Source organism: Chiroxiphia lanceolata, chromosome 2, assembly GCF_009829145.1.
Source record: "Chiroxiphia lanceolata isolate bChiLan1 chromosome 2, bChiLan1.pri, whole genome shotgun sequence".
In the NCBI taxonomy this organism is placed as follows: domain Eukaryota; kingdom Metazoa; phylum Chordata; class Aves; order Passeriformes; family Pipridae; genus Chiroxiphia; species Chiroxiphia lanceolata.
The window spans coordinates 73,211,939-73,239,448 of record NC_045638.1 but is presented as its reverse complement, the minus strand read 5'-3'; the positions used below and the strand labels follow the sequence as shown (position 1 = coordinate 73,239,448).

The 27,510-nt window shown below is 37.2% G+C and overlaps 1 protein-coding gene across 1 annotated transcript; it reads right to left on the bottom strand.

Annotated features, from left to right (window-relative positions):
- Nucleotides 1–26: 26 nt before the first annotated feature.
- MTMR6 (myotubularin related protein 6) lies at nucleotides 27–27,510 on the bottom strand. Its single transcript, XM_032680995.1, has 14 exons — nucleotides 27,399–27,510; nucleotides 23,032–23,148; nucleotides 20,949–21,111; nucleotides 19,868–20,025; nucleotides 19,040–19,168; nucleotides 17,840–17,974; nucleotides 16,584–16,716; nucleotides 12,013–12,122; nucleotides 10,797–10,922; nucleotides 9,483–9,532; nucleotides 8,522–8,722; nucleotides 7,735–7,869; nucleotides 7,530–7,656; nucleotides 27–5,735 (listed from the first exon to the last, which is right to left on the bottom strand). The coding sequence occupies exons 1-14, from the start codon at nucleotides 27,420–27,422 to the stop codon at nucleotides 5,475–5,477; spliced, it is 1,869 nt and encodes a 622-aa protein (XP_032536886.1). The 5' UTR covers nucleotides 27,423–27,510; the 3' UTR covers nucleotides 27–5,474.

Below are 27,510 nucleotides of genomic sequence, written 5' to 3'. Positions count from 1 at the left end.
TTATAAATGGACTACTTAATGTCCAGTTAGATTGGCAATATTAAGATCATTTTATTTTAAGCTTTATGGATTTTGAAAACACGTACAAATAAAATACTTGTTACAAAACTCCATTTGCTAAAGTTTCTCCAGGAATATATATCAAGCATGATTCCAGCACATAGATAAATGACTTCTACAGAGAGCATTACATAGAGCAATAAATGCTAGTGAAACAGCCAGTCTTTCCAGATACATTACAATGAAAAGTTTTCTCTCCCTTTGTCACATCTAACGTTTGACTAAATGTTTTATTTCTAAATAGCCATGTCTGAAGTTAAAATGTGTAAGCAAACTGACTGTGGAAGTCAACAGGCACTCAGAAGCCCCAAAGGGGAGAGTAAGCACTATTTTTCAAGTTCACTAGTTCAGGGGTAAAAATTCCTGAGAGACAGAAAAACAACAAACCCTTTTTCTTCGATGGAAAGATGCTTGCCAGGGGACATTGCCAACAGACAGCTGTAAAGATAAACTGTAAGACTGAAGAATAATAGTAAGACAGAGCAAGGAAACCAATCTGTAATGCTAAGTAAGGAGGAATGCCTTGGTGGGGCAGCATGGGACTTCACCAGGGCTGCCTGCTTGCAAGGAAAGCATTCAGCAGAAATATATGCAGAGATACAAAGCACAGGATATGTACATGCTAATCTTGCCATTAAGATGGAAAACACCTATAGTTTGTGCCAAAACTGTAATCCCACTTAATTTTAAATGGTATGCAACTGACCTTAAAATACAAACAAGAATAAACAAAATATTGCACTCCAAAGTTACCATCAGGACATTTATTACATGAAGCAAGTAAATCAAGAAACACAAATCCATATATATTTTCTGTTGCTTGATGTCAGTGCAGAACTGCTCGGCTGCAAGTTTTTAACAGACCAGGTCACTGAATTCTCTGGGACCTGGAAACTGATCTCAGAAGCAGCATGCTTCTGACCTTCCATCTCGAGTCCCTGAACTGCTGCTGGACATCAAAACAGCTCTATTTCTACTTTATGAGTCATACTTCTGCAGTGTCCTGTTCCTTGCTACATGCTGTGACAAGGGTCCCCAACTACATCGTTTTCCTTAAATCTATTGTGCATACAGAAGTTGTGCTATTGAATTATGATGCCGTGCTGATTTTGAATGCAATTTAACATGTAGGCAGCTCAAGCTAACTAGATCAAACATGAGCTCACTCACACTGTTCACTGAGGCTGATCTGAGCCTTCAGAGTAGTGGAAGAAAGCTGTAGTACTTTCAGGTTATTGAAACATCCAGAGCATTAAGAAGCCTGTTACATCCGGCAGACATCTAGCACCACAATAAGCAACACCAGAAGGAAAGTGTGGCATAAACGGTGACAGCAAGTCAAAGCAGACTTCAGCCTAAGGATCTAATTCTAAAGGTTAATAATATAGGTTTCACAACCAGTACACTTAGCCTGTGATCAGTTACAGCTTTAGAACTATTAGCAAATAAAGAGGAGTTTTAAGAGCAACCTTTAGGTTCTGACCTAAAGATCTATAAATACCACTGGAGGGATGATCTAGTTTGAAATCAGATTATCTTTAAACTAACTAGAAAGCAATCATGCTTACACAAGGCCCTCATGCTAGTCACACTTGCTCAAGAGCAGGGCAGGACTCTAAAGAAACAGATGTTGACAGCATGCGTCCTGTGCTAGTTTAACATCGAACTTCCTTCTATTATTTATGTCACTTCCTTAAGAGGACAGTAGTTAAGCTAAGCTACCCCAGCCCCACTTCGGCCCAACTGAGCATCCAGTTATGTGCTCAGTTTAACAGAATGGGAGTAGTAAATTCTCGGAGATTTGCTGATGTGTTACTGTATCAAAAGGCCTCAGGAAAACAGCAACTAGAGAGGAAGAGCACATCACCTTTCCCAGCAAAGCATTCTTTGGCATGCTTATCCTGTGGAAGAGACACATCAAACTGTCACAGTTTGTGATAGCTTTCCTTCTACAACACCATTATTCTAGGGCATTTGTTCACACAGGAATGTGCAGTTTTATGGAAGGACTGCTGTTCCAGTTCTCTAAGTGGACTTTCCAGACTTCAGGCTTTTGCCCTTGATTTAGGTCACTAGTAATTGGACATGTGTAGAAAATGCACAGGCTCAGTTCAGTGTTGCCTAATTAATTTCTTAGTCTGATTTGGCAGTCGCCCTACAAAGTAGAACTGTTAGATATTCAAACTTGTATGGAAGAATACCTTGTGACACTAGAAAGCCTCCCAAAAAATAAGCCCAACTCTTTCGGTACTAGTGAAATAAATATTTTAAATTGCCTGGAGTACAAAATGAAATAAGTTCTCAGGTGAGACTATCAGCTTGGTTCGCTAAAAGAAAAAAGATCAAGCACAGCACAAAATATAGAAACCCAAAGACTTCATGGAGATCTCCTGAAGATGAAGCGCAGAATTGACAAGTGCCAAAGTCTAGCAACCTATGGAGCAGAATCAACTGTACCAATTTTCTGTCTGGAACATTATATTCTCAAGCACCTGGTGAGCACACCAATCAACCACAAACTAATGTCACAGCTTGAAAGAGAGAGTTCTGCACATTATTTTGATCTGTATGAGGCACCTTACAGTATTGTAACTGCTCCTGGAGCAGCATATTCATGATGAAGACAAGCTCATCCACTGAAATAAGAATTAAAATTATTTCTGCTCCTAGGCTACTGCCACAGTTTTTTAGTCAACTTGATGTTTTTTAAACCCTTCTTGAAGGACACAGAACAGCCCCACTGTGCTCAGTCCTGGCCATCCTGCCAAGCTTTCTGTTGGAGCTCACTTCACTACGATCTATTCACTTCACCACAGGTCCCATGTGCTTTAGGTAGTTTTGGCTTAAGCCTAAACAGCAAATGAGAAGAGACAGATGCCTCTCTGCAGGAACTTTTCTCACTGGTGACCCTGGGAGTTGAGTTGGCAGAACCATCTGAACCTCCTAAGATGGCTGCTCTACAGAACAGCCTTATAAAACACTATTCACATATTAACTGGAGTAAAATATTTACTTCAGATCAGGAAGTATTGTATTATTTGACAGACAAACAGGTTTGGTGCCTGAGCAGACAGTTTTGTAACATTTTAAAAGTGACCTAACATGCCTACCTTGATTTAAAATAAAATGGCATTCTGATTCCTTTCGCTAAGAAGTGAACTCTGCCAATTAAAAGGACCGGAAGACTGAAATGAACTCACTGTAACAGTACTGAAAGGCAACAGATCTTCTCTCCAAAAGCCTTGCATACAGGGTTACTCAGAGGGATGTTAAAGTAAAAACAAAATACAGTGATATTTGCAAAAAAGCTTAATATAATCTTTTGAGTTCATAAACTCTAAACAATAAATATGAAAAGTGTACATGGCACATCAGAGCAGCTAAATATAAAAAAAAAAAAAAAAAGTACAACTTGATAACACTTACCTATATTCTCAGTGCTAAGTTTGTTTGTGATATAATACAGGCTTAATATACAAGATGTTTTTCCAAAGAAAAACCACAGAACAAAGTTAATACAGAAGGTGAGGGAGGAGGGGAGACAATAAATAACAAGGCACAAAAACCTCTCTTGTTGCAACCCTGTAAGGCACCACTTGTGCAAACGTGAAAACTATCAAAACCTGTAGTGGAGAAATTCTAAATGTGTTCAAATAACTGGATAATGTATTTTAAATATGACACTATATGCTTATGCCTTTTGGAATAAAAATACTTACGAACCTTTATTTACACCAAAAGGCTTTTAAAAAACAAATTAGTGAAACGGGTGAATCAACAGCCAAATACAAGCGTCACAGCTAATTTCTCCCAGACAGCTTCACAAGTGCAACTTGACCGTGACCTATACTGGCCTTGCTAATAGAGTCCTGGGTCCAATACAGTGCAGAAGGAAATGCTGCATATCAAATTATGTAGCACGCCAGTAATTTTGACAAAACACAGGGATTAGGATAAGAATAGACTTATTTTCACTTGAAACCAAAAATTATTTAAATCAAGAGATAAAAGGTCAGTAGCATTAATCTAACATCATACCTAGAGCTCTTAATACCCAAAGTTATAATTTAAGAACTGGGCACCAACATTTTTATTCCTGTTATGTGCTCAGAAAATCTATCATGACACAAACTTCAGCAAAAACCTTCTCTCTTACTAGAAAATAACAGATACCTAATTAAGCTTACAAACTATAAGTTTCCCCCTTTTTTTCTTATGTCCCATGATCTCTACTGCATCCTCCAATTACATAAGAATCTCCAGATGATACTGAAGTTATTCACAATACGCACAGGTTGAACAACTTTTTACAAGATGAAAAGGGTTTTTCACTAATAACCAACATTTTCTTCTAATGAAACATTTAGGAGACGCTCAGTTTCTCATGAGCTTCAGACACATGAATGATTTTTTTTTTTTCCCCACTTGGGAACAGTATCAGTAGACTACATTTCCAGAAGTTCTGTTTGCAGTCTTGCAACTTGAACAACTGCACAGCACACAGTAAATAATCTAAAAGAATCTGACTATTCAGTTATTAGCTAAGTTTTGTTTTCTTATGTGACATGTCTTATTCTACACGTAAAGACCTTGTGCCCAAATGAAAACATTTGAGGTCAGACAACCTGTAGCTTCAGTGATGCTCCATCTACTGAGCTGCCAGAGAGGAAAATCAGGGCAATCTATTATATTTCAAACAACAGAGGAAATGGAAGACAAAACAGTCTTAAGTGGTAAGTTAACATTCATATAGCTATTTGCTGAAAGGCTGTGCCAGCATAGGCATGCTTCATTCCTTATATTCAGTCCTCTTTTAAGGATATAAAAATTTGAGCAAATACAATGTAAACAGAGCCAGGTAGACTGCAGTAGTAAAGAACAATATAATTGATCTGACAGGTTTAAGGCCAACTATTTATGATTTGAAATGTGTCATACTTTTCCATGGCACTTAATACACTGAATTTAGTACTGGATGACATTAAACAAGGGTATACATATTCATATCTAATGCGATATATACATGTAGCTTCAGTCCTTAAAATAGAAAGTTCAAGTTTTCTTGTCCAAATCAAATCAGTTTGTGAAAGAACACCTGTGGTTTCCTATAATGAATAAAGTAATATTACGATTTTAATCAATTTAGTGCAAACTGATCTAAGTCCAAAGACATACCATTCCTTGATTTTTAGTCACTACTTACCAAATGCCCGTTTCTTTTAACAAGACAACTAGACCTTTTTTTTCCCCTTGAAAGAACAGCAAACACCTGACGACTAGCATGCTGTTCTAGCCTACATTAACAAAACTTGCTGATATACAAATCATGTTTTGGTCATGCAGCAGAGACCCATCCTCAAAATAATCCATCTCTCCATTCAATCAGTCAAGAAGAGCACAGTGCCAGATTTTAATTAGCAGGTCATCCTGGCCACTCCGTACTCCAAGCTGACAACAGCAGGCTCAGCTTTGGAGAACTCGGACACAAGCTCACTGTAACGATTGTCTGCTGTGTTGCTGCCCTCTATAGTTCTCACGGCATCATTCCCAGGGATCGGCGGCTGCTCCTTCTTGAAGCATGGAGGGGTCTTCAGTGCCACGGGGGCAGGATGAGCAGACTGCTGATGTTCCTTCACAAGGACCACATCTGACTGCCCGTTTCTCTGCTTTATTTTCTGAAATACAGAGAATAGTTACTAACAGTGGGCATGACTCTTTACTGATAATATTCTGCTTCAAAAGGAAGTGAATCCCCTTCTTTTGCTGGCCAACTCAGCATCTACAGAATCATGTATGACATACCCTAGGCTAGATATGTAACAGTCATGTTAAGTGTTAGGCCATTGGATATTACATTATACTCCACAGCAGATACTACAAGCACTGCTTGCTTAAAATTTGTAGCTGAGCAGAAGACAGAAAGGTTGCCTGCCAATTAACAAGCAGGGAGCTTGCTAATAGTAAGTAGATGAAACTTGCTAATAAGTAGATTATGAGTCTCTTAAAGACATAACAGTTTGATAACTAAGCCTTATATATCCTTCCTAAAAACCTGCCAAAAGACTTCAGATCCAAAAAATACTAATACGTTTTGTTCAAATGCAGGAATACACTAAAACACGTCAACTGAAAAGCAGGACTGGAAAAAAGAACCTATCCTGCAAGCATGAGCAAGAGAATAGGAAAGATTTGGATTAAGGGTTTTTACGGTTGTGTGGTTTGGGTTTTTTATTTGTTTGTTTTGGTTTTGTTTTTAATTCAAACTCACTCACCCAGTAACTGAGAGCTTGCACTAGTTAACTGAACAGATTTGTTTGTTGGTTTATTTGTGTTCTATTAGAATGGAGACTAAGTCCAGAAGACTTTGGTGTTTCTTGACATCAATTTTTTGAAGATGGAAACAGTAGTAGCAAAGTCTACATCAAGATTTCAAACAAATACATCTCTTCATCACTCAAGTGAGAAATGTGGGCTCAGGTGAAGTAATCATCTTCGAATGAGGTTCTAGAAAATTCAAAACTAAGACTTCACTTTATATCTTGCTTATTCTTTAGATTGCTTCATCTTGAGTTTTCATCTTATTGCTTCAATTGTATAAAAACTTTTACATATACAATTAAGATATGAAACAGTATAAGATTAAATGACCTGCATTCATTACATTACAGTAGGATCAGTTTAATAAAATCTTCCCTCCTAGAAAAGCTGTGCTTCCCCCTTCTCCTCCCAACATAACAAACAGGAGTGTGTTACCTTTCTAGCCAGTCACAAGTAGTAAAACTGATAATCATAAGACTTTTGCATTCCTTAAAACATATTATTTTGAAGTTTCAGCACCTTAACTGACTATAACAGAAATATCAATTAAAAGCCACTAAGTCATACTAGAATAAAATCAGATACAGCCTATCCTGGCTGTTTACACTAGCACCTCGAAGTCAATTATATACATCTTATCTCTGTATTTAGCCCTGTCTTGAAATAAGCATTACAATGTACATGACCCATAATTATGGTGACTTACAACAGCATGCACCTGCATATGAAGTTAAAAAGACAATACTTACTGCTTCCATTTTAGTAGCTATAATGGAAATAAAACATTTTCAGTCTCCTTGGTTTAGCAACACAGCTGTAGCTATGATGGGTACCTTTTTATCCAAGATAAGTTTCACAGAAATTTAACCTACATTAAAATATCTTCAGTAATGCTTTGATAGTAGGAGAACTTTTACATAGTTCAGTTCATCAGTAAAGCAGAATGATGCCTAAGAGCAAAACATTGGCTGCATAGTCTGGCATTCATCACAGGAGCATCCAGTGGAAGTCAAAAGTCAACATTACACAGAGTAAGTGCCAGGCATACAGTAGTGACATTCACGTGAAAGCTAGCAGCATTATTACAGCTTTAAATGTGAATTTGAAAGACAAGAAGTCACATATACATACACTTATTTTGTAATACTTACAGCTTCCAGTTCTTTAATGTCCTCTTCCAGTTGTTTATTTTGCTCACTCAAATTCATTATAAGATTGAGCACAGACTGCCTGGGATGCATACTTCGGTCAAACTGATGGTACATATTTCTCCAAAACCTACATGAAGCAGACAGTTTAACTATGCAGGATAATGACAAAATTGAAGAAGAGATACTGTGTCTTATTTAAACTTACTTAAAATTGAATGACACTGTATTAGGCTCCAAAAGAGTTAGTTCTGGCAAAAAGTCTGGATTATATAGAGGATTCCGATATTTCTTTTGTTCTGCCAAAAGGAATGGCCACAAGGAGTAGGTCTTCTCTTTTACTCTTAAAGCAAAAAGAGATAAAGGTCAACACAGTGATTGCAAGCAAAAAACCAGAAGTTCTCCAACTAATAAATCAATCTTTAAAAAAAAAAGTTACCAGAAGTACTTATAAGTCTTGAATTAAAAGCTCTTAGTAAAATCAACTTCTTCCTGGTATATGCTAATGTTGGATAGAAATGCCAATTTTAGAAGTACTACTGCTTTTAAAATACAATGTGAGACAAACTGACAAAAACTTCACAGAAGTTTGCCAGCTGAAAGCATTGGAAGCTACCCTATTAATTCTTCCAATTGGCTAGTCTTGAGCAGGCAAGAATTTTAAGCTTGCCTAAAAAGAGACTGGGGGAGGGAATGAAGTGACATTTTCAAACTTAAGCTTACCTACTTTGAGAGGAGAAAAAAAAAAAAAAGAGGAAGAAAGGTACCTTAACTTTCCCTACGAAAAATCAGCATGGGATTTTCTCCCAGAATGAGAAAGACTGTCTCCAGAATGCAAAAGCACAAGAAGCACTGCTGTTCCCTGATGCAGTTCAACATAATTTTCAGTACTACCAATCCTGCCTCCATTTGTATTCAGAGCCTAAAATGAAGATTCACGCGAGTTCTTAGTCTGACAGAATAAACGAAAGACACATTACAATATGCCTGCTTACTTTAATTCTTCTCGTTCTTTTTCACAGTTTCCAAGGAAGTTACCAAACTGGCATGAATGGACATGTTCGTGGATTTGAAGGAGGAAAACTTCATTGTACTCAAAGGCTTGTGGAAACTGCTCAGTCAGATTCCACACACATTCTAAAAATTGGGTGAACACCGGTGAGATCTCTTTTGGATCACCATCCAACTGACAACATCTGAAAAAGATTCCATAAACAGATTGAAACTGGTTTAAGTTAGAAATCCAAAAAGTCTTACCTGCAATTGTTTTTAAATGACAGCACATTAATTAGACATTAGCCTTGGTTTGGAGATTAAGCACCTTACTTCAAGAACTGGGGCAATTTTGGAATAGAAATAAGTCTATATTTAACCTGTTTTTCTAACTTATAAGTAATCACACATTTGTATTCAGTACAGAATAGCAACATAGGACAGTTAAGTTCCTTTGTGTCTATTATTTTCACAGTCTTTGGAGTATATCAGCTAAAAGCAAATTAATAAGCAGTAAATAGCAGCAAGGCTATTGTTATAGTTGATGACAGGCAGATCAAGGGAAAAAACAGAACTGTGAACATATAGGACTTCTAAAGATAGGTGTGACTTCATCATCAAAGTAAACATAAATGTAAACTTTTCTTTAAAGACATCAAAACTAAGTGTTTCATATTGCCTAAATAGCTGGGACATAGCCTTAGATTGGTTTTGCACTGTCTATACATATGTGCAGACCTAGCTGCTGTCATCAACACTTGAGAGCAGAGTACCAGTAGTACTAAAAATTTATGTCTACAATATAAATCAATTATCCAATACATAGTTGAATAAATAGAATACAGTGCATTGTTTACTGAAAATAGCTTGCTGCTGAACTACCGCAGTGTTGCTAGAAATTTAACATCACAATCTCAGTTCAGTTTGCTGTATACATTTTACTATATTGGAGGAGTGAACTACCTGTCAGAGAACTTGTGCCCAAAAGAGATCCAGTCTTTCTCTATCAAGACCTAGAGGGTAAACAAACCAAATTCTCATGAAAAATGTTACTCAATCTTACATTTTACATGTATTAAATCTACAGGTTATCCATATATTGTATCAATAAATCTGATTATTTTGTATTCTGATTAAATTGTATTAAATCTGAGTCCAATTAATAACAGTAGGAGCAACCATTTGTCACTTTATAGCTTCTTTATTTTCCTGGAAGCCTTTCAGAGGAGATTCTCAAAGCACATTTCCAAAACTAGTAAAAAAGTTCAGCAACTTGCTAATCAGATAATTGTTCTTAAGCCAGACTCACTTTAAGCATAATGTATGACTTCACTAGATTATCAACTTTCAAAATATGGCAAAGCATAGGAAAAATTTTAGTATTTCCTTCCTGCTATCTTAGTTTACATAAAACCACACAATATAATCTTTCTAACACTTAGAGCAGTAAGTTTGTTAATATCAACAGTAGCTTGTTTTATCACTTCACAGAATCAAGCACCAAAAGGAACACAGTACCATCTGATCATTGCAGAAGTCTTCACAAAAATCTAATTGAAAGTGAGGAGTAAACAAACCCAAAGAGACTAAATGACTTCCCTAAAGATTACACACATTCGCACTATTCACAGCTTAATCCTCTTCCAATTCATCTTCAACTTCACTTTCATCGCTTGTAATATTTGTGACAGTTCTAATCAATATATTGTAGTAGTTTTATGTACCATCCCTATGGAGTTCCCATGACACCTTGCCTTGCCACTGCAGAACACTACTGATTTTCCTACTTTAAAATTTAGAATAATCACACCGAGATTCCTCTTCCTCTCTATGGAAAAATGAAGAAATTTAGATTGCTTAAACATCCTCAGGCACTGAGGGAGTTGTCATTGTTACATTTTGAAAATGTTGATTTGGGGACAAGTGATATAATACAGAGCTGCTGTAATTCAGTACGTCTGCTATGTCACATAAGCACTTTGGACTATGTCACAGATAATGGGCTTTTCTGGATGCAAAAGACAATCATGGCAACATTTCTGCACGGTGGCTAAAGAAATCTGCTATTGGTATTTCAGCTTTTTAGATTTTAAATAAATGTTTTTTCCAGTAGAAAGTATTTCTGTAAGAAAGATTCATCAGTATACTGCAAATCTCATTTTAGATTTGTAACCACACAAAAAAAGGCAGTATGTTTACACTGCTCCCTTTCACACTCAAACATTTTACATCTTTTATTTACCAAGGAAGAGCTCAACAATGCAACAGTTAGCTTACCATGAATCCTTTGATTGTTCTGTAATAGGAATCTAGTAAGAGAGCTCCAAGAGAGCAAACTTGGGAAGTCCTATCCCAGCCATCTGAGCAGTGCACTAATACACTTGCGCTCTCCATCGCTATTGCCTACAAAACACAGTTGTTTCTTGATAAATGTTCTTTTCCAGACAAAAGTCAAAATTTAGTAGATAAATAAAAAAGCTACCTTTATCGCAAACTCATAGCATAGGCCATTTTATTTAGCTAAGATAAAAAAATGTTTATTATGAGGAAAGAATTTAAAACCGTCAGAAAGCTAGGAATCTCTCCATGGAAGTATAGAAAACTCCTTACAAAGAAGAAATTCCACCACCACCTTTGCATAAGCTAACATCTCCAGTGGTTCCCAGTTCTCTTTCTTTCCCTTATAAAACTAAACTTACAAGAAAAGCTCGCAACATATACTAAAAAAGAATTAGATTACAAATTACAGAGTACAGATTAAAAAAACAAAACACCACCAACACATCATTAAAAGATACTCACTTCTTCGTCATTATACTACACAAAAGTAAAGGCCTAGGAAATGTTTATTAGCTTCAGCTAACAAATGAAATCCTGTTAGCTCAGATGTTTGTGAGGGTCATCTTTAGGACAATCATCCACTTTTAACTCAGTTAACTCCCTGTTATTTCACCTAGTAAAAACAAAGATCCAGGCTTTTTTCTTCACCCAGCCTTCTCAGGTCAAGCCCTTGGCTTCCTAAGTGCCTAGCAAAGGCAATTGTTCCCCCAAATTCCTCATAAAGAGTCCCATATCCTGGCCAAATGAAGTCAGCATAGCCACTTTGGCTGCTCTGCAATTACTGCCCCAGGAGCTCTGTTTTACAGGGCGCACTAAATAAGTTTGTTCCATCCTCCTCCAAACTGGTTACACCTTGCAGAAATACCTAAAGAACCAGGAACCATAAGAATCCATTTATCTCCCAGCAAGATGACCAAATAGCATTCAAAAAATCCCAAAACATTAGCTGGCATAAAGAAATGAAGAAATCAATCCAATCATAAAGAAACATGTAATACTTAAACCAGCATATCCAATGTACCAGTATATATACTAAACACCTACCTCCAAAAAAGGTCACTTGCAGAATTTTACACATTACATAACATTAAGCATAATTTTGCCTGGTAGCAAGTCAACTTCCTATCACATAAAGAAGCAGCATGCAAGTTACCTTGACTAGGAAGACAGCAGCATCCACCACAGCTTTGACGTGACGCAGCCATCCAGAATTCTCCAAACCAGACAAGAAGTCATTGACAGACAAACCCCTTGTGCCACTGACTGAAAGAAACCAGAAGTTAAAAAGCCTTAAGCAGTTGCAGCTACCTGAACCCTGCAATGTAGAAAGAAGAATAATTGCATTTTGTGTCTAATCTCCTGTGCTGTAAGTTGATCAGAAATCTTTCAGGAAACCACCACTCAAATAGTTTAAGGGACGGGTACTACAAAATAATCTCCATCCAGAATTCAACTCAGTAGACCTACAGTAATCACAAGTGACAAGATCTGTGTCTTTCTGACAAAATAACATTCCCAATAAATCCACTGGTTATCCCCAACAGGGAGCCTTACCCTTGTCTTACCAAGGAAGGAAATGCAAATGCCAAAGGCTTACCAGAAATACTTAAAGATTACTACTACTAGTAGGAAGTAGCTGCATCCAGACAATATACACAGTTCAGAGTAGTAAGACTGCCAGTTTCATCACCTCCACCCTGCTTAGGAGAATAAGGTGCAGTACAAGGACACGGTGAAGAAATTAAATCCATTGAGATTTTGTCTACCTCCAGACTTGACACACCACATTTCTGACTGATCTCTACCATTCTTCCATAATATATTCTGATGCTGTAACAATAATGCCAACTGAGATGCAAGGAAGAACTTGAGTTAAAGAAAAGATGCCTTGCAGCATAGCAGCAAGCAATGCAGACTAAAAGCTTCTCACACAGACAATTACCAATTCACATGAGACAGATAACCTGGTTCTTGTACAATTTTAAGTAGCAACTTACACAGTTACATTACTGTCCGAATATGACAAACTTTTGGCAATAAAAAAAAAAAATTTGCTGGCTAATGTAACTTCAGCTATGTGTAATTCTAAGAGAAGGTACCTGTGGCTGCCACCTACAAAAATACCCGTCCCTGCCACAGTGGAAGTCTACTTTCCACTAAGCTTAACAGTTGGTCTCGATGATCTTAAAAGTCTTTCAACCTAAAAGATTTTATGATTCTAAACTATTGGGTCCCAATAAAAATAAAAAGGCTCTGTAGATGAAAGCCAGCAGTAGGGACATAACAGCTCCAAAATAATCTTTATCTCTGATCATGGAAGGAAGTGAGTCAGCAGCAAAAGCAGAGAACAAAATTCACCAAATCCCTCTGTGACGCAGTTTCATATTCAACCAAGGCCCCTGATGTAATGAAGGCTATAACCTCTTGAACCACTGCCTCTCGGAGCTTTCCTGTATCTACACTAGATATTTCTCAGCTTTTAGTCAAAGTTTTGGTACACTCCCCATTGCTCAGGAAGATTTGTAGCGCCAAATGCTGCTGAATACTAGAACAAAGACAGGCTTCCAAACAAGTATTGCAGCACCTTTTCTAAAACCCATAGATCTTTGTCATCTACAAAACTACCTAGCAAACGATAGCACAATGAGATAACAAAACATCAAGAAACCCCTGGATACGAGACCTAATTTTAAAGGTTAGGCTGTAGATATCAGTAGAAGCAAGCTAGTTTTCCCTTATCTTTGAAAGAGCATCATTAGGCAAGAGCTCCAGTTTCGAAAGGTCTAGCACATGGAAGAAATCAGGAGAGAACTATTTGATCCTTTCAGCTAGCTCACAATTTCTCTACACCAGTGGTTCCATACACCTGTTCAATCACAATAGTACACAAACAGGTCTAGCACTCTATGGTAAAGGAAAGAAACTAAAAATAGTCAAATATCCGGAAATTCAAACATCTGCAGGGAAGGGACTAGACAAACAAGGCAATGTCTAGAGGCACTATTCATGGCAGCTCACCCCCACATTCTGTACCTTATGATTTAAAGCAGAAGCTTTCCAGCTAGAAAACAAACAGGCTTCCAGCCCTCAGTTTGTTTTCACCCAGATACTGCTGTCAAAATCTGCTTTTGATCAAAATTTTCAGCTTGGCAGAAATATTTCACCACTAGTATTTCCCTCTTCTAGCTAGATCTCTGTACTTTTATAAATGGAGGCAGAGATAGGAACACATATGTTGAGCCCACAGAGTTTCTATTTCTGTGAATTAACAAAGGCATTTTTATACTACTTGGTGATTAAATAAAGAAATTGCATTGACACTGTTCCGACACTTATGTGCTGAAAAAAAGTAATTTTCCAGATCCTTATGGTCTTTTATAGGGTCAAAGATGATTTATGGTACCACTAAGATGTTTAGCTACTTCACAAAAAATATAATTCAAGACAGTTTTGACTCTGTGGCTGCCATCATAAAAAACACAAGCCCTACAAGTCCCAAAACCTCATCATTCCCTTGCTTATTTGTCATTATTCACACTACTGCCTCAGGCAGCAGTTTAAGAAGTGACTAGACCTGCAGACTGAAGGACAGTGGGTTGCAGACAGAAGTTGTTTTTTAACAAATAAAAAAACCTAAACAACTCCTTCCCCCATATACAAAACCCACAAAACACCCTCAGTTTACACGCTTCCATCATCAAAATATACGTAACAGATCACAGCAGCTATTACTGAGCCTTTTCCTTAAATATTTCCTGCAGAAATGCTGCCTCTGACATACACAAAACCTTTTTGCTTATTAGAGTTCAATCTTTTCTGACATGCAGTACTGTATTTTGAATATATAAAACCTGAACTCTGTATTTAATGTCACAGCCACAAATTTAGTCTATGTGAAGATTCTCCCATTAGTGTTGTAGTCTGCCCATTAGGGGGGCAGTCATGTTCAAACTGAAGAAAACTATTTTAGGAAAGTTTTGTTGGGAAGGATTATGTCTTACATTCCGCTTGAAAGTGGAATCATTAGATTCTGAAGGAATTCTGACACAGAACCTAGGAGCAAGACACATGCCAAAGAAAAATAACAGTTGTTTGTCACAAAAAGCCCAAACAACTGAGGACAGTCTCAGTTACAATGGCCCTTGAAAAAACAAGGTCATTGATGATATCACATTCCTAATTTGAGAACATTTAGTTCGGCATGTTCAGGGAAAGTGAGCACACAGAAGCTAAATGGCATTTTCCTCGTTTTAAGTGATGAACCAGGGGTCTAAATAGTAAATTATTGCATACATCCCTAAATTTTAAGGGTCCTTCCTACCCCTAAAGAGGATTCTAATTCTAGAGTGGCATTCAGCAAAACTAGTGAATTATACAGACTGAACAGAGGTAAAACAATTGTGCTCATTTACCAAAAGACCTGATCTGAAGAACAACTAACAGACACCACTCATGATTTTGTTTCAATCAAGTTTAAATAAATCAATTCTCCACATGAGGAAAAACTAAAACATATTCCATCCTTAAAGAAAGCTACAGAAACATAGTAAGTACTGTTGGTGGGATGCTAAGTCAAATGGCTAAGAATATGAACTCTGTGAAGTTTAAGTGTGTGGCACACGCATTTCTGCATCAGACCCTATTACACAGGAGTAGGGTTCTTAAAAAAGTAAAAAAAACCATCAATACTTATTAGCAAGTTTTCTAGAACTGAAGATATTAGTAAAAGAGAGGGATTATGCCAAACGTAAAAACTGAAGCTCAGGATCACGCTTCTCATCTTTCCCTTAGAAAAAGTACATGCAGGAATAACTGGAAAAATACATATTATCAAAGTTCAGTAGGATTCTGTGCAGAGTGCCTGAAGAATAGGTTAGCAGCACATACAGGCTCAATCAAAGCAAAGTAAGACTACACCACTAGTCTGTGAGATTTCTTGACAAACGTAGCCAGAATGTCTTCATCAACATAGGCTTCCATACAAGCATAAGCCTTCTCCATGACTGGATATATCTGCATATTTCTGGAAGCCAACCACTTATACATGTATTGTCAGGTGTGGAACCCAGACTTCTGTCACTGTACTCTAATCTCAGTATTAGTACTCCACAAAGCATCTTAATTTTTCTCTCAGCTGTTTACCTAAATACAACACTACTGGAATTATGAACATACTTCTGACTCTCCATTTTCACCACCAGAAGGCAGGCAGTGGCATGGTGAAGTGGCTCACATTTTCCCTGCCCCCTTCCCTACAAACACCTACAAGCACAGAAGTGGCTCACCAGGTCAAAGAGCTCAAGTTTCGTACAGACCACATGCTCATTGCAAATTCTGTGGACCAAAGTGCTCCTTGAAGAACTGCTATTCTGTATAAGAAAATGTATGTACAGACAAACACTATTTTGTATATTTCCATTACATTGTACACGCGTTTAGAAAACACAGCAATCTTTCCCACAAGTCACTGACATACTAATCAAGTTCACTCAAGACATACATGCCATTCAATTTTCTTCAAAACAGCTCCATGCATTGGTTTACACTTTGAAGGTAAAGGTTTAAGGTAATTCATTACCACAGAGCAGAGCAAACTAGTACTAAACATAGAGCTGGGATAAAATATAGAAATATCAATGCAGCTTGTGTAAGATATTATTAAAGACTTCGGAAAAATACTCATCCTACTTTCATATACGTTACGATAGTACAGTTAAAACATACCTTCCAGAAGTTTTTGTAAGCTGGATCTCATTACATGAATATTTTCAATGCCAACAAACTGGAACCTAATGTTAGAGTAGTTGTCTTCATTCTCATAGCCCTTCCCAGCAGCTCTGTTTGCCATTGCATTAAGCTTAAAAGAGGAAAATAAAAATGCTGATAAACAGTACTTGAAATAAAAATATCAAATTAAGAAACAAAAGTCATGCAATTTCAGTGGAAAGCATTGGGAAAAAAACACAAGAGCACATAGCATAAACAGATTCTAATATACAGTTCATGACAAATCAACTTGAAAGCATTAAAGTCTAAGAAAGGGATGCTGAATAAAAACCAAGTTCTATATTTAGAGTTGACATATCTGAATAATGCATAGTAATTTCTTATTCTGTCCTCCATATTCCCACCAACAAACCTTCACCTGTTTCCAAACATTTTTGAGCAAAGACACTACAAAAAAATTCACCTAAAAAGCAAAGAGTAAGACACAGACTTTTCCAGCTTCTGTGTTCAGACATTTGAGTGAAATTAATACCAGCTGAAATGCAAATGGGTCTTAAAGAACGGGAGTTACCCACACATTCCAACACAGGTCATAACGTAATTCAACTTAATAACATAACATAATCCAATTTAATTAGACAGTGATGAATTATAGTGGTGAGGCACTGGAAAACGTTGCCCAGAGAAGTTGGGGATCCTGGTAGTAGTGTTCAAGGCCAGGTTGGATGGAGGTCTGGGCAACTTGGTTAAGGGGGGTTGGAACTAGGTGATCTTTAAGGCCCCTTCTAACTCAAACCCTAACCCTATGGTGACCTCAGAACGCTACAACAGCATTTCCTCTACTTCTTCCTTGCTAAGACAGACAGTTTGCACAGATCACTTACACAGAACACAGTACTTCCTCCCATTCCAAAAGAAACCCCAACACAGCTCATCTTTTCATGAATTTCATTTCAAACAGTTAAAATTACTTAGATCCCGCTCAACTACTCATTTCTTAAGTATACTTTTAAATGTACCTCTCCAAAAGTTCAGCATCACATTCAGTGAATTCTAGCTGAGTCCTGAGATAGATTCAACTTCTTTAAGAAAGCAAGTAATTAAACGCTTCCATAAAGAGGCCTCGCCTTCTCTTTAAAACATTTTTGCTCATGAGGGAGTCATACTTCACTCCAAATTTTTCTGTATTACACTGTATCCCTGTACTCTACTGTCCAGGAAAGAGCCTTGTCTGAAGAACCTGAAGTACATACCTTCGGCCTGGTATCCATGACATACATGTAGCGATTTGAAGGATTTGCTTTACTAATGGCTTGCAACATGTGTTCATCTTCCAGGCACCTGGCACTGAAACCTGAGAGAGGTTGACTGCATCTGCAAATTGCAGCCTACCACAGAAAACAAAGAACAAATTAGCATCAGTTTAATATCAGTAGTTGAAATGCCTTGCATAATTCTAAAAAGACACGGAAACAAATTGCTTTATTCAGCAGATAACATCACTAAACTGAATAAAGTTCAGGTATTCCAACCTTTTAAGCACATTACTCGGAGACCTTCAAACACAGTACCTACAATTTAAATCTAAAGGTTTATCAAAACATTTTTTCAGGCTCATCTACATAGGCAATGTATCAGTTTACATAATGGACCTAAAAACCCACAAAAAGTATAGGTTGGAAAAAAGTACACTTTAGCAAAGCAAGTTACTCCCTTAACATGAAATGGATTATGTTTGGTTTTACTAACACAAGTATGACTTTATTACTGCAAGCGTAATATGTTATTATCTAATGTAATTTTTGTAAAGTAATTTTCTATAATATGTTCTATTTCAGAAGGTATCGGGTACCAGAAGGTATCTTACAAATAGTAATTATCTTCAAATCCATCTAGCTTCACAGTCATCATTCATAAATTCTTCAACTCAGCAAGGTGATTGTCCTTCTCTCTCTCTCCATATTACCCCCTAGCTGAGACAGACTGCTTTACACCACTCTCTGTAAAATCTTATTTCTCATCCTGTAGGTTTTTTTACCTTGCAAAAAACTCCTTGGAGAACCAATTCTATTCTTCTGTTGATTTGTTATTGATTTTGTTTGAGTTTTTTTACCCGCCATTTTGACCTAACAGATTTTATTCCTGATACATCAAGGAACATAGATCCTTTAACAGAAAGCTATCTTCAGTTACTTTAATGTCAGTTTCTGAAAACTTCAGGAGATTCAACTGATTATCAACTGATTACTTAAGGACTTCTTGTAAACTGTCTTAGTTTAACTCAGCATCCTGTTAGGCACGACTAGTGTCAGCTGTATTTAAGGTTATCATGAGTCACACCATTCTCATACAAGTCACCATACTTGAACCTCCTTACCTACACCCCTGAACTACTGCCAAGTGTTGAGAAATGCTTTTTGGCACATTTATGGTAAAAGGAAGACACATTATACCTCTTTATTTTTATGATAATATGACAACACTGGGAATCTTCCTTTGCTTCTGAACTTGGAGCTACCAACAATTATGGGCTTGCTTGCAGTTCTGGGAACATAAAGTTCTCTAGGATATGTTTCACAAATCTGAAAGACACAGATACACAAAGAATTTTACATGCAAGGCACAAAGCCTATCCTAGTTTTATTGTATTCAATTTGAAAGATATTAGGTGAAATAAGAAATAAGAGATAAAGGATAAACACTAATATGTTTCTCTCTATATATGTAAATAACTCAGACAAGGAGACGAGCCACAGATAAAGTAGTACAAACTGGTATCTAAGTTACACAGCAGAGTACTGCCATACTAGCATTCAGTCTCAAGAATGCAATTCTTCAGTAGAAATGGTAAGAATATGTTTCAAATAAAATACTGGAATTATTTCCCTCATTTTTTTTTATTTGCAGACTACAAAGTAAGATGAATTCTAGTCTAGGAATCACCCAATACTGCAAATGCTAAAGTAGAATCCTGCTCAGTTAAGAGAGAAACCACAAAGCCGAAGAGCAACAGAATCGCTGGGGCTGGGCTTCAAACAGGTAACTATACTCTAAGAAACAACCCCAAAGAATCCATGCACACATACTCTCTCAATGAGGCCTTGGGAAAAACTTGGGAAAAATTAGAAAGTTGTGAGATTGCACACTGATTAAGCAGTTTACTCTCTCTACCTTGCAAGCCAAGTGATTTCATAGTATTAGGCTGTTTTCTATAGGCCTAGAATTCGAGTATAAAGCAGGAACAGATTCAGAGCAGAACGTATTTCCATTACAACACTTACCTTATAATCACGATTTGCATCAGACAACTGCCAGTAAGCATTTGGCACTCCCATTCTTTTATATTCTTCTGCTAGATCAATAAGCTGCCAGCCTTTGACTTGCTCAGATTCATTTTGTTTCGGGTTATAGGAAAAGGCATAAAGTTCTTCATATTTTGCTAAAAAGTAAAGAACACGTAATGGAGAGAAAGTTTCAGGCTTCAAGATTCACAGAGGCAAGACTAAATAGATACTTGGCCTGCCTGAAATATTTATTCTGCAACTATCCTACAGTTAACTGACACAGTTACAGATACTTAGAGGTAGGTTATGAGAATTTTCTTGAGTGTACTTGACCTATTTCAGAAGAGACATTTCTAATGCCATAAGGGCAAAGCACAGGTCACAAAATGAAGACTGACAAAACTGAATAAGGCAAAAGGCAGAATTACTAGAAGACTTCACAAGAGCTGATAGAACTAACTATTTCAAGAGGCAGGAACTGAAATTTATATCTACTGACCTTTAAAACCAGTAAGTTTTAAAGTTCCCTTTAAAACAAAAAAGATTTCAAAAACTTTGTTCTTCCTAATATGGTATTCACTTACCACAGATGACATTTTACACTGCTCTAAACACAAAGCATAAAATGCAAAAGGCCATACTAACTGACAGAAGTCTTTTGTAAACCTGAAATGGTAGTGTTATTCTAGCATCAATATTTCAGCTTTATTTTTGAAACTGCATGAAATTAGTAACAACTTAGTATTTGCTTAGTAGTTTTTTATCTATGGAACACACAATTAAGCGAGACTATATGCATTTATATTCAGGGACAGAAATGTAAAAAAAAATAAAGGGATCTTTCATTCTATTAGGGAACATCAGAGACCTACAAAAGCCAGACAATACATCTTCTGAATTTTTATGTAGATTAATATTTAATCAATAAAATTCTTTACATACTAAATTCATGTAAGACTTTACATAATGCATGTTTTTTAAAGAAATAAATAAAAGAGCCATGGATTTACACACACACACATCAACTTGTTATCCATGCATATATCCATGCAAAGTCTTTTACAGTGACAAGTATTACCTGTTTTTGACAGCTGAAGCAAAGAGTTATAAATGTCATGACAATCTCTCTCCCTGGGAACAACAAAGTGAACTATCCTGAAGTTCTTGCACTGGATGACAAGGGGGCAGCCAGAAGTAGTCAAGGGAAGTTTTTCCACTGCAGCAATGTGATGATGCAGTATCTGTGACATACAAAAACTCACAGTGTAAGCACGCTGATGAGAAATAAGAACAGCATACTATTCAGATTAGCAGATGTAAGACACATTATGCAATGCTGAATACGGATTTTGACTCATTTTGTTCATCGATTATAAAAAGAAATACATTTAGAAGCAGAAATCCAAGAATGACATTTTGGTTATGATACCATAATTGATAAAAATTTAATTATTCTCTTCTGTAATTTTTAAGTGTTACCTAATGTTTGTAAGAAAGAGTAAATATCCTTCTAAACGCAAAAGTGAGATGTAAAACGCCACTGTGGTTGGTCAGTTTGCTTTAACTTTGCTACCTGACAGGCTTTTATCTAATTAGGCAGTGTCCAGACAGGATATCTTTTTTTTGTAAGGATCTACAGGAACATACTTCAAAATTTTCAAAAAGTAAAAATAAAGTAAGTCAGGGAAAAAAATTCAAAGTATAAAAGATACAGAAGATCCTGATAATCTTAGAATTCCAGTATTTAACATCTACAGAATGAACAGGAGATAAGAAAAACATCTCCTGTATTACATACTGTGTCATGTAGACATGACAGTCTCACAGCTAAATGCTTTTTCACCACTTTAACAGAAGACTGTCACAGCAATGGACAGAAAAAAGTCCTCCCTAGATTTTTATCCATGTGGCAAATCTACACAAGATTTAGGTAAATACATGGCCAAGTAACAGCTGCTCAACTGTGAGAAGAAAGGCAAAGATACATTACCTAAACAGAACAAGATGTTCTTGATAGAACTTCAATTACCTCACTGAAGCAATCAACTCCTCTTAAATATTGATCAGAATTTGACAGACATCTGAAAACTATGCTGCCAAATATGCATTTGCAAAGAGACTATACCTTGAAGACATTATGATAATTATACTTGGTACTTGCACTATCATCAGAAATGCAGTACTCTTGAGTATAAGTTTCATTTCCCCAAAATGAAACCTTTTAAGGTAGTGCATAGGGAGATGCAAGCAAATAATGCTTCTGAATCATGTTCCCCCCAAAAACCCATTTTGTATGAAAGGATAGCAGTTTGGTTTGTACAAAGTTGTACATTGTAGTTAAGAATAACAGAAAAATAAATTTTCCTGAAAGCACCATGAGGCATTTAGTCAGACAACCACAATCCAGGGAAATATACCCACAGGGGAAAAAAAATAACCACAGCCAGGGAAAGAAGATTTCATCCTGAAGGATGAAAGACTTAAGGCACTAACTGAAGCTAGGTAGCTGGTCTCCAGTGCAAGGCAGAACTTGATGACCACATGTGTGCCACCAGGGCACTGAGTAGAAAAAACTAATGGGAATTGTTGTCCTAGTCAGCTTTGACTGTACAACATTGGTACTGGTCAACAAGAAGCTGCAGCCCCTTCTGAAATGTTTTATTCCAGAGATGAATACTTCTGAAGAAACAGATGCTTACTGCTCTAAAAAAGTGCATGTTATCTTCAATATTTCACCAAAACCTAGATTTTTGGATTTTTGCTGTCTCATTTAACCTAGATAGAATCTAATTATGAGGTAGTTAACACAGAAATTTTAAACCTGATACTTAAACTATCAAGCAGTCTCCCACTCCTGCCTCTGAATTGCGATGCAAATCAGTTATTTAGAGAAAACCACCACACATTCACTCAGGAATACAAGTGAAGGAAAAAATTACAGCAGCTTGAACAGAAGTGAACATTTTCAACATTACCTGATGTCAACTGCAGCAGTGTCATGCAAGTGTATAATCTGCAAATCGTTAACTTATTATGATACCATGAAGGAGGAGAATGCAGGAATAAATAAGAAGAACGTTTTAGTAAACAAATTCAACCTTAGATCAGGAAGAACAAAATGTATCTGGAGAACCCATGCCACAAGCAATCATTATCCTTACCCATGTCTCTTTCTGGCTTGAATCTATGAATAACAGATGAGTTGCTGTAAGGTATAGAGTTCCCGTCACTGACTTATTGCTCGTGCTGAACCTATCTAGTAATTTCACTTGCTCTACCTGTAAGAAAAAAAGAGGAGGGGGAACAAAACTTAATTTTGAATTTTTGCAGAAAGTCAAATCCTAACTTAGCAAAAGCTTTGTCAGTTTGTGCAATAATTTTGAAAATGGTAGAAAACATAACACAGCACACACAAGGCTATTCAGGACAAACTAGAGTGGTCACATAAGCTTTGAGAAGATTGACTAGTTAAAACACCCTGTTTCAATACAAGAGTGCATAATGAAGGCACAACACTAGGCTCGTCAGAATACTTACTCCATACACATCGACTATTGTTATTTACTAGTAAAAGAGACAAGGATATAATTAAAAAAAAAAAGAATTATTAATTACTAAGTTTTTAGGCTGCTTCCCCAAAACAGAGTAAATACACACTAACAATTTCCTACTCTTGAGATGCCAGCAGTGAATTAACAGCTGATCTCAGCAAGATGCTTCACTAGCTGTCTGCAGACTCAAAGCTATAAAGATTATGTTCTCCTGACTTCAGTTCTAGGCACGTACTGTCTTTTACATAATCCTCAACTTTAAAAATCTAGAACATCATAACCCTGCCTTATAGTCAAAATACATTCTAATGAAATGAAAGGATTATATCAATAATTATAAAAACTCATAGAAATTCAAGGACTGCGCTGGCATTTGAAGCAGATATTTCAAGCTTGAGTCTGGCAAGGGCAAATGACTCCTGGTATTCCATCAACATTGTTAACTCAATCCTACAGAAAACATTTCAAAAAAAAGTGATTTCTAGATAGCCTGCATTTTATCAGCTGCTTATAACTTCATGGGCTCCAAAGTTTGCTGTATTTGAAGCACACATTACATGATTCTTGGTGTGCAATGACATGAAAGGCAAATGGCTTATCTCCATGCATTCCTCTATTTCTTGGCAGGACTGCCTCATTAATGCCAAGTTAAAGCTCTTTGCCACCATTAAGTGCATGGCAGAACTCCAAAATCTTCCATGCCAGCCAGGCCATCACTGAGATGAGATGACTAGGAAAGCCCACATCTACTGTGCTGATGTTAAGCCAGTTAATTCATATGTACAAACATATTTATCTCTAAAAGCACATATAAAACAGAAAAAAAAAGGTTTTTTTCAATTTAAAAAAGTCAGTTAATACAAAATAGAATGGAGGAAATAAAAATATCTACTAGAAGTCAGCATTATTATTATATTCTAGATTTCAGTTTATAAAGCAAAAAAATTGGAAGCTACATGCAATCAGTACTTCAAAATACATTATGCTGAAACCAGCAAAGTATCAGTCCTCAGACAGAGAGCAGCATAAGTGAATACAGCACAGTCAAAACAGAGAATTCATATTGGGCAGATCTGCAGCAATAAGTGCTCGGGTACCTGGCACTGCACCTCCCCAGCAAATAGAGAAGTGTACAGAAACTGCTCCGGTTTTGTTCCAGTAACACAACGCACAAAATCCTAGCACGTGAGCTTTCATTCTCCTTCATGTAACAAGGCAGCTATCCTCAAAGTTAGATCAGGGCAGGCATTAGTGCTCCAACTTCCTCAAACATACGTAAAGTCTTCAAGAATCTGAAAACTAAACTGTAGGTATACTTTTCTTAAAGACAACTGAAATGTAATTTAGATTCAGCCTCCATAGATGACACATTCATTCAAACTTCACTCAAGTCCATTTCTATGGGTACTCAGCTAATTATACACTTTTTTTTTGGTTTTGTTTTGCTTTTTAATTGTGAAGTTTGGTAACTCCTCAGTCATGGAAAAAAGCCATCAGTTTTGAAGATGATGGTTTTGAGAGACTGAAGACCTCTACTAGGTTTTAGCACATTTGTAAACAAGGATCATTTAAGTAGTCAGAAGCAATTCTGATGGTAGCTAGCACTAATAAATTAGTGAGTTTTTAAACCAGTAAGAATTTGAACAGCGACCTCCATCATACAGAGTATTTACAGGCAAAGAGTCACCAAAAAGTTTATCATGACTAGGAGTTACATATCAACACGAAAAAAAACCCAAAGGAGTGTTCTCATAGAGGAGACAAGTTGAAACGGAGAGGAAGGGGGACATTACACTTCTGAGGTCTTGCATTAAGAAAGTGAAAGGATTAAATCTGAACAATTAACTGAAGGCAAAATCAGTTACCAAGATTTTTTCATTGTAACTTTGTATGACATTCACTGAAACCAAAAGGCGTTTTCCCTTTCCCATTTAAGTTTTAGGCTTGCAAATGTAAGTTTAGGATTTAGCAGTCAAGCCAAGCAAACTTTCCAACTCCAGTAGAAAATCCAGCAGTATTTTCACTTGAACAGATTTGACTGAAGAATTTCTAGCCTTTTCTGCCACATTTTGCTTTAAAATATCTTTAAGAACACTTTAAAGATTAATTGCAAAAATCACAATATTCTTATTTGTAATTTCTCCATTCCATGTTGTGAACTGAGTTTCATCATTTGTTGCTACTTTAGTAGTAAAGTCTCACAAGCAATTTTTAAGTTGACCTCACTTCTTTATTCAACATAAATATGTTAGACAGTTAAAGTTTAGCTTTTTGTGAAATTAATTTCAGGTAGCTGTGCTGACAGTTCTAGAAGAATTTTAACGTCAACATTTCGAGCAAACTGAAGTTTGACGAGGTATAAAACTTACTTCATCATATTCTCCTAAGGATAACAGCTGCCCTGCAGAGAAGCTAACTTGTGCAAAACTACAGTTATTTTAATTTTATTTTGCTATTACTTTAATCAAATAAATTGAAAAAACAAGAGTGCTGTCAGATTAGAAAACACAAGTATGTTTCAGAACAGCTGGAATGAGATCCAACTTGAACCTACAAAAAACCTGAACTTTTAAGACCTACAGTGCAGGCTGTACTTCAGGTTTTTTTGCTTCCTATAACTGTAATACTCAATTATTAACATCTAGCCTATATACATTTTAATCCAACTGGATATTCAATAAATCAACAGTTTACAAAAAGCTAGGCGAGCATCACATTTGTAACCAAAAAAAAATCATGCTATTTCTAGTCATGAAATTGATGTTTTCTGAATGGATAAATTTTTTCGTATGAATTATAAAAATAATTGCTTCAGGTAGTAAGTCTTATATCTTACAAGTTGCGTTCAGGCCCCAAAAACGTGCAGAACCACCACTTGCAGATGCAAAGAAGTCAGCTACCTGTAGCCTTTGTAGTCTCAGTTGCAGGTTTGAAACTTCGACAGCTCCTCTGCTCATCAAGAGACTTCGGCTTTAGTCTAGTTATCATTTTGAACTCAGCTGTTGACTGTAACCATACAATATTAAGTTCCCAAACAAGGAGTTTCAGGTTTATAAGTAAACAGGCTGATACGGAAACTTTATCTCCCATCTGTCAGCTTGGTGAAAGATTATTCCACCCAGTGAATTTAAGTGTCACTAACAACAGCTTCATCAGAGACCTTCCTCCAGTTTCACACATAGACATAAAAATGTATATAAAAAATAAAAGGAGCTATACACATTTATATAAAAGTTATATAAGCTATTACTCAAAAAATTTAAAGTCTATTCCTTTATGTAATTACTGGTTATATATCCACCATTTGGAACCGAAGTATGACCACTCCTTTTCTAAACATACCAGTAAATCTACTTTAAAATCAGACTGCCGAGTTCAGGAATTAATCACAATTTCCAGGACCAAACAGAGAAGGGCAGTCTTTTCAGCAGTCCTTGCAGTCAGGGCAAGTCCAAAATGTCAACTACAGCTTAGCTGATATTTTTCTGAATAGCCTAATACACATTGCACATGCACTGACGGCTTGAGTCCTTAACAACACTCACCGGAGTCTTCAAAATAGGAAAAAACAGAAGCGTTGTTTTCACAACAGATTTACCTCCAAAGCTGGAAAAAAGCTGCACGGAGCCACATCCCGAGCACATAAACCAAGTGCAATTCCCTCCCCGACGGCTTCTCCCCGCCAGAGAACCCCCCGCTACACCACGATTTTTAGCATCTTCCCCTCATTGCCGAGACGGGGCCCCTCCGGAGCAGCACTACCGAACTCCCCACCGGAGCTCCCACTCTTTCCAGCGGCACGGGCCGCTCCAGAGCCCCGCGGGGAAGAACAGCCACAAAACGGCAGGAGGGAGGGAGGGAGAACAACAACGCCCTCGCCCGCAGCGGACGGGCCGAGCCAGGCAGGCCCTCCCGGCCCCACGGTTTCCGCCGCCGTTCCCTGCCGCCCCTGTGCCGTCCCGCGGCGGCGGCAGTACCTTGGTGGTGCGGATGTGCTCCATGGCCGTGCCCGCCCGGCCGCGGCCGCCTCTCGCCCTCCGCGACACAGCCCAGCCGGGGCCGCTCCGCCAGCGCTTCCGGGCACGGGCG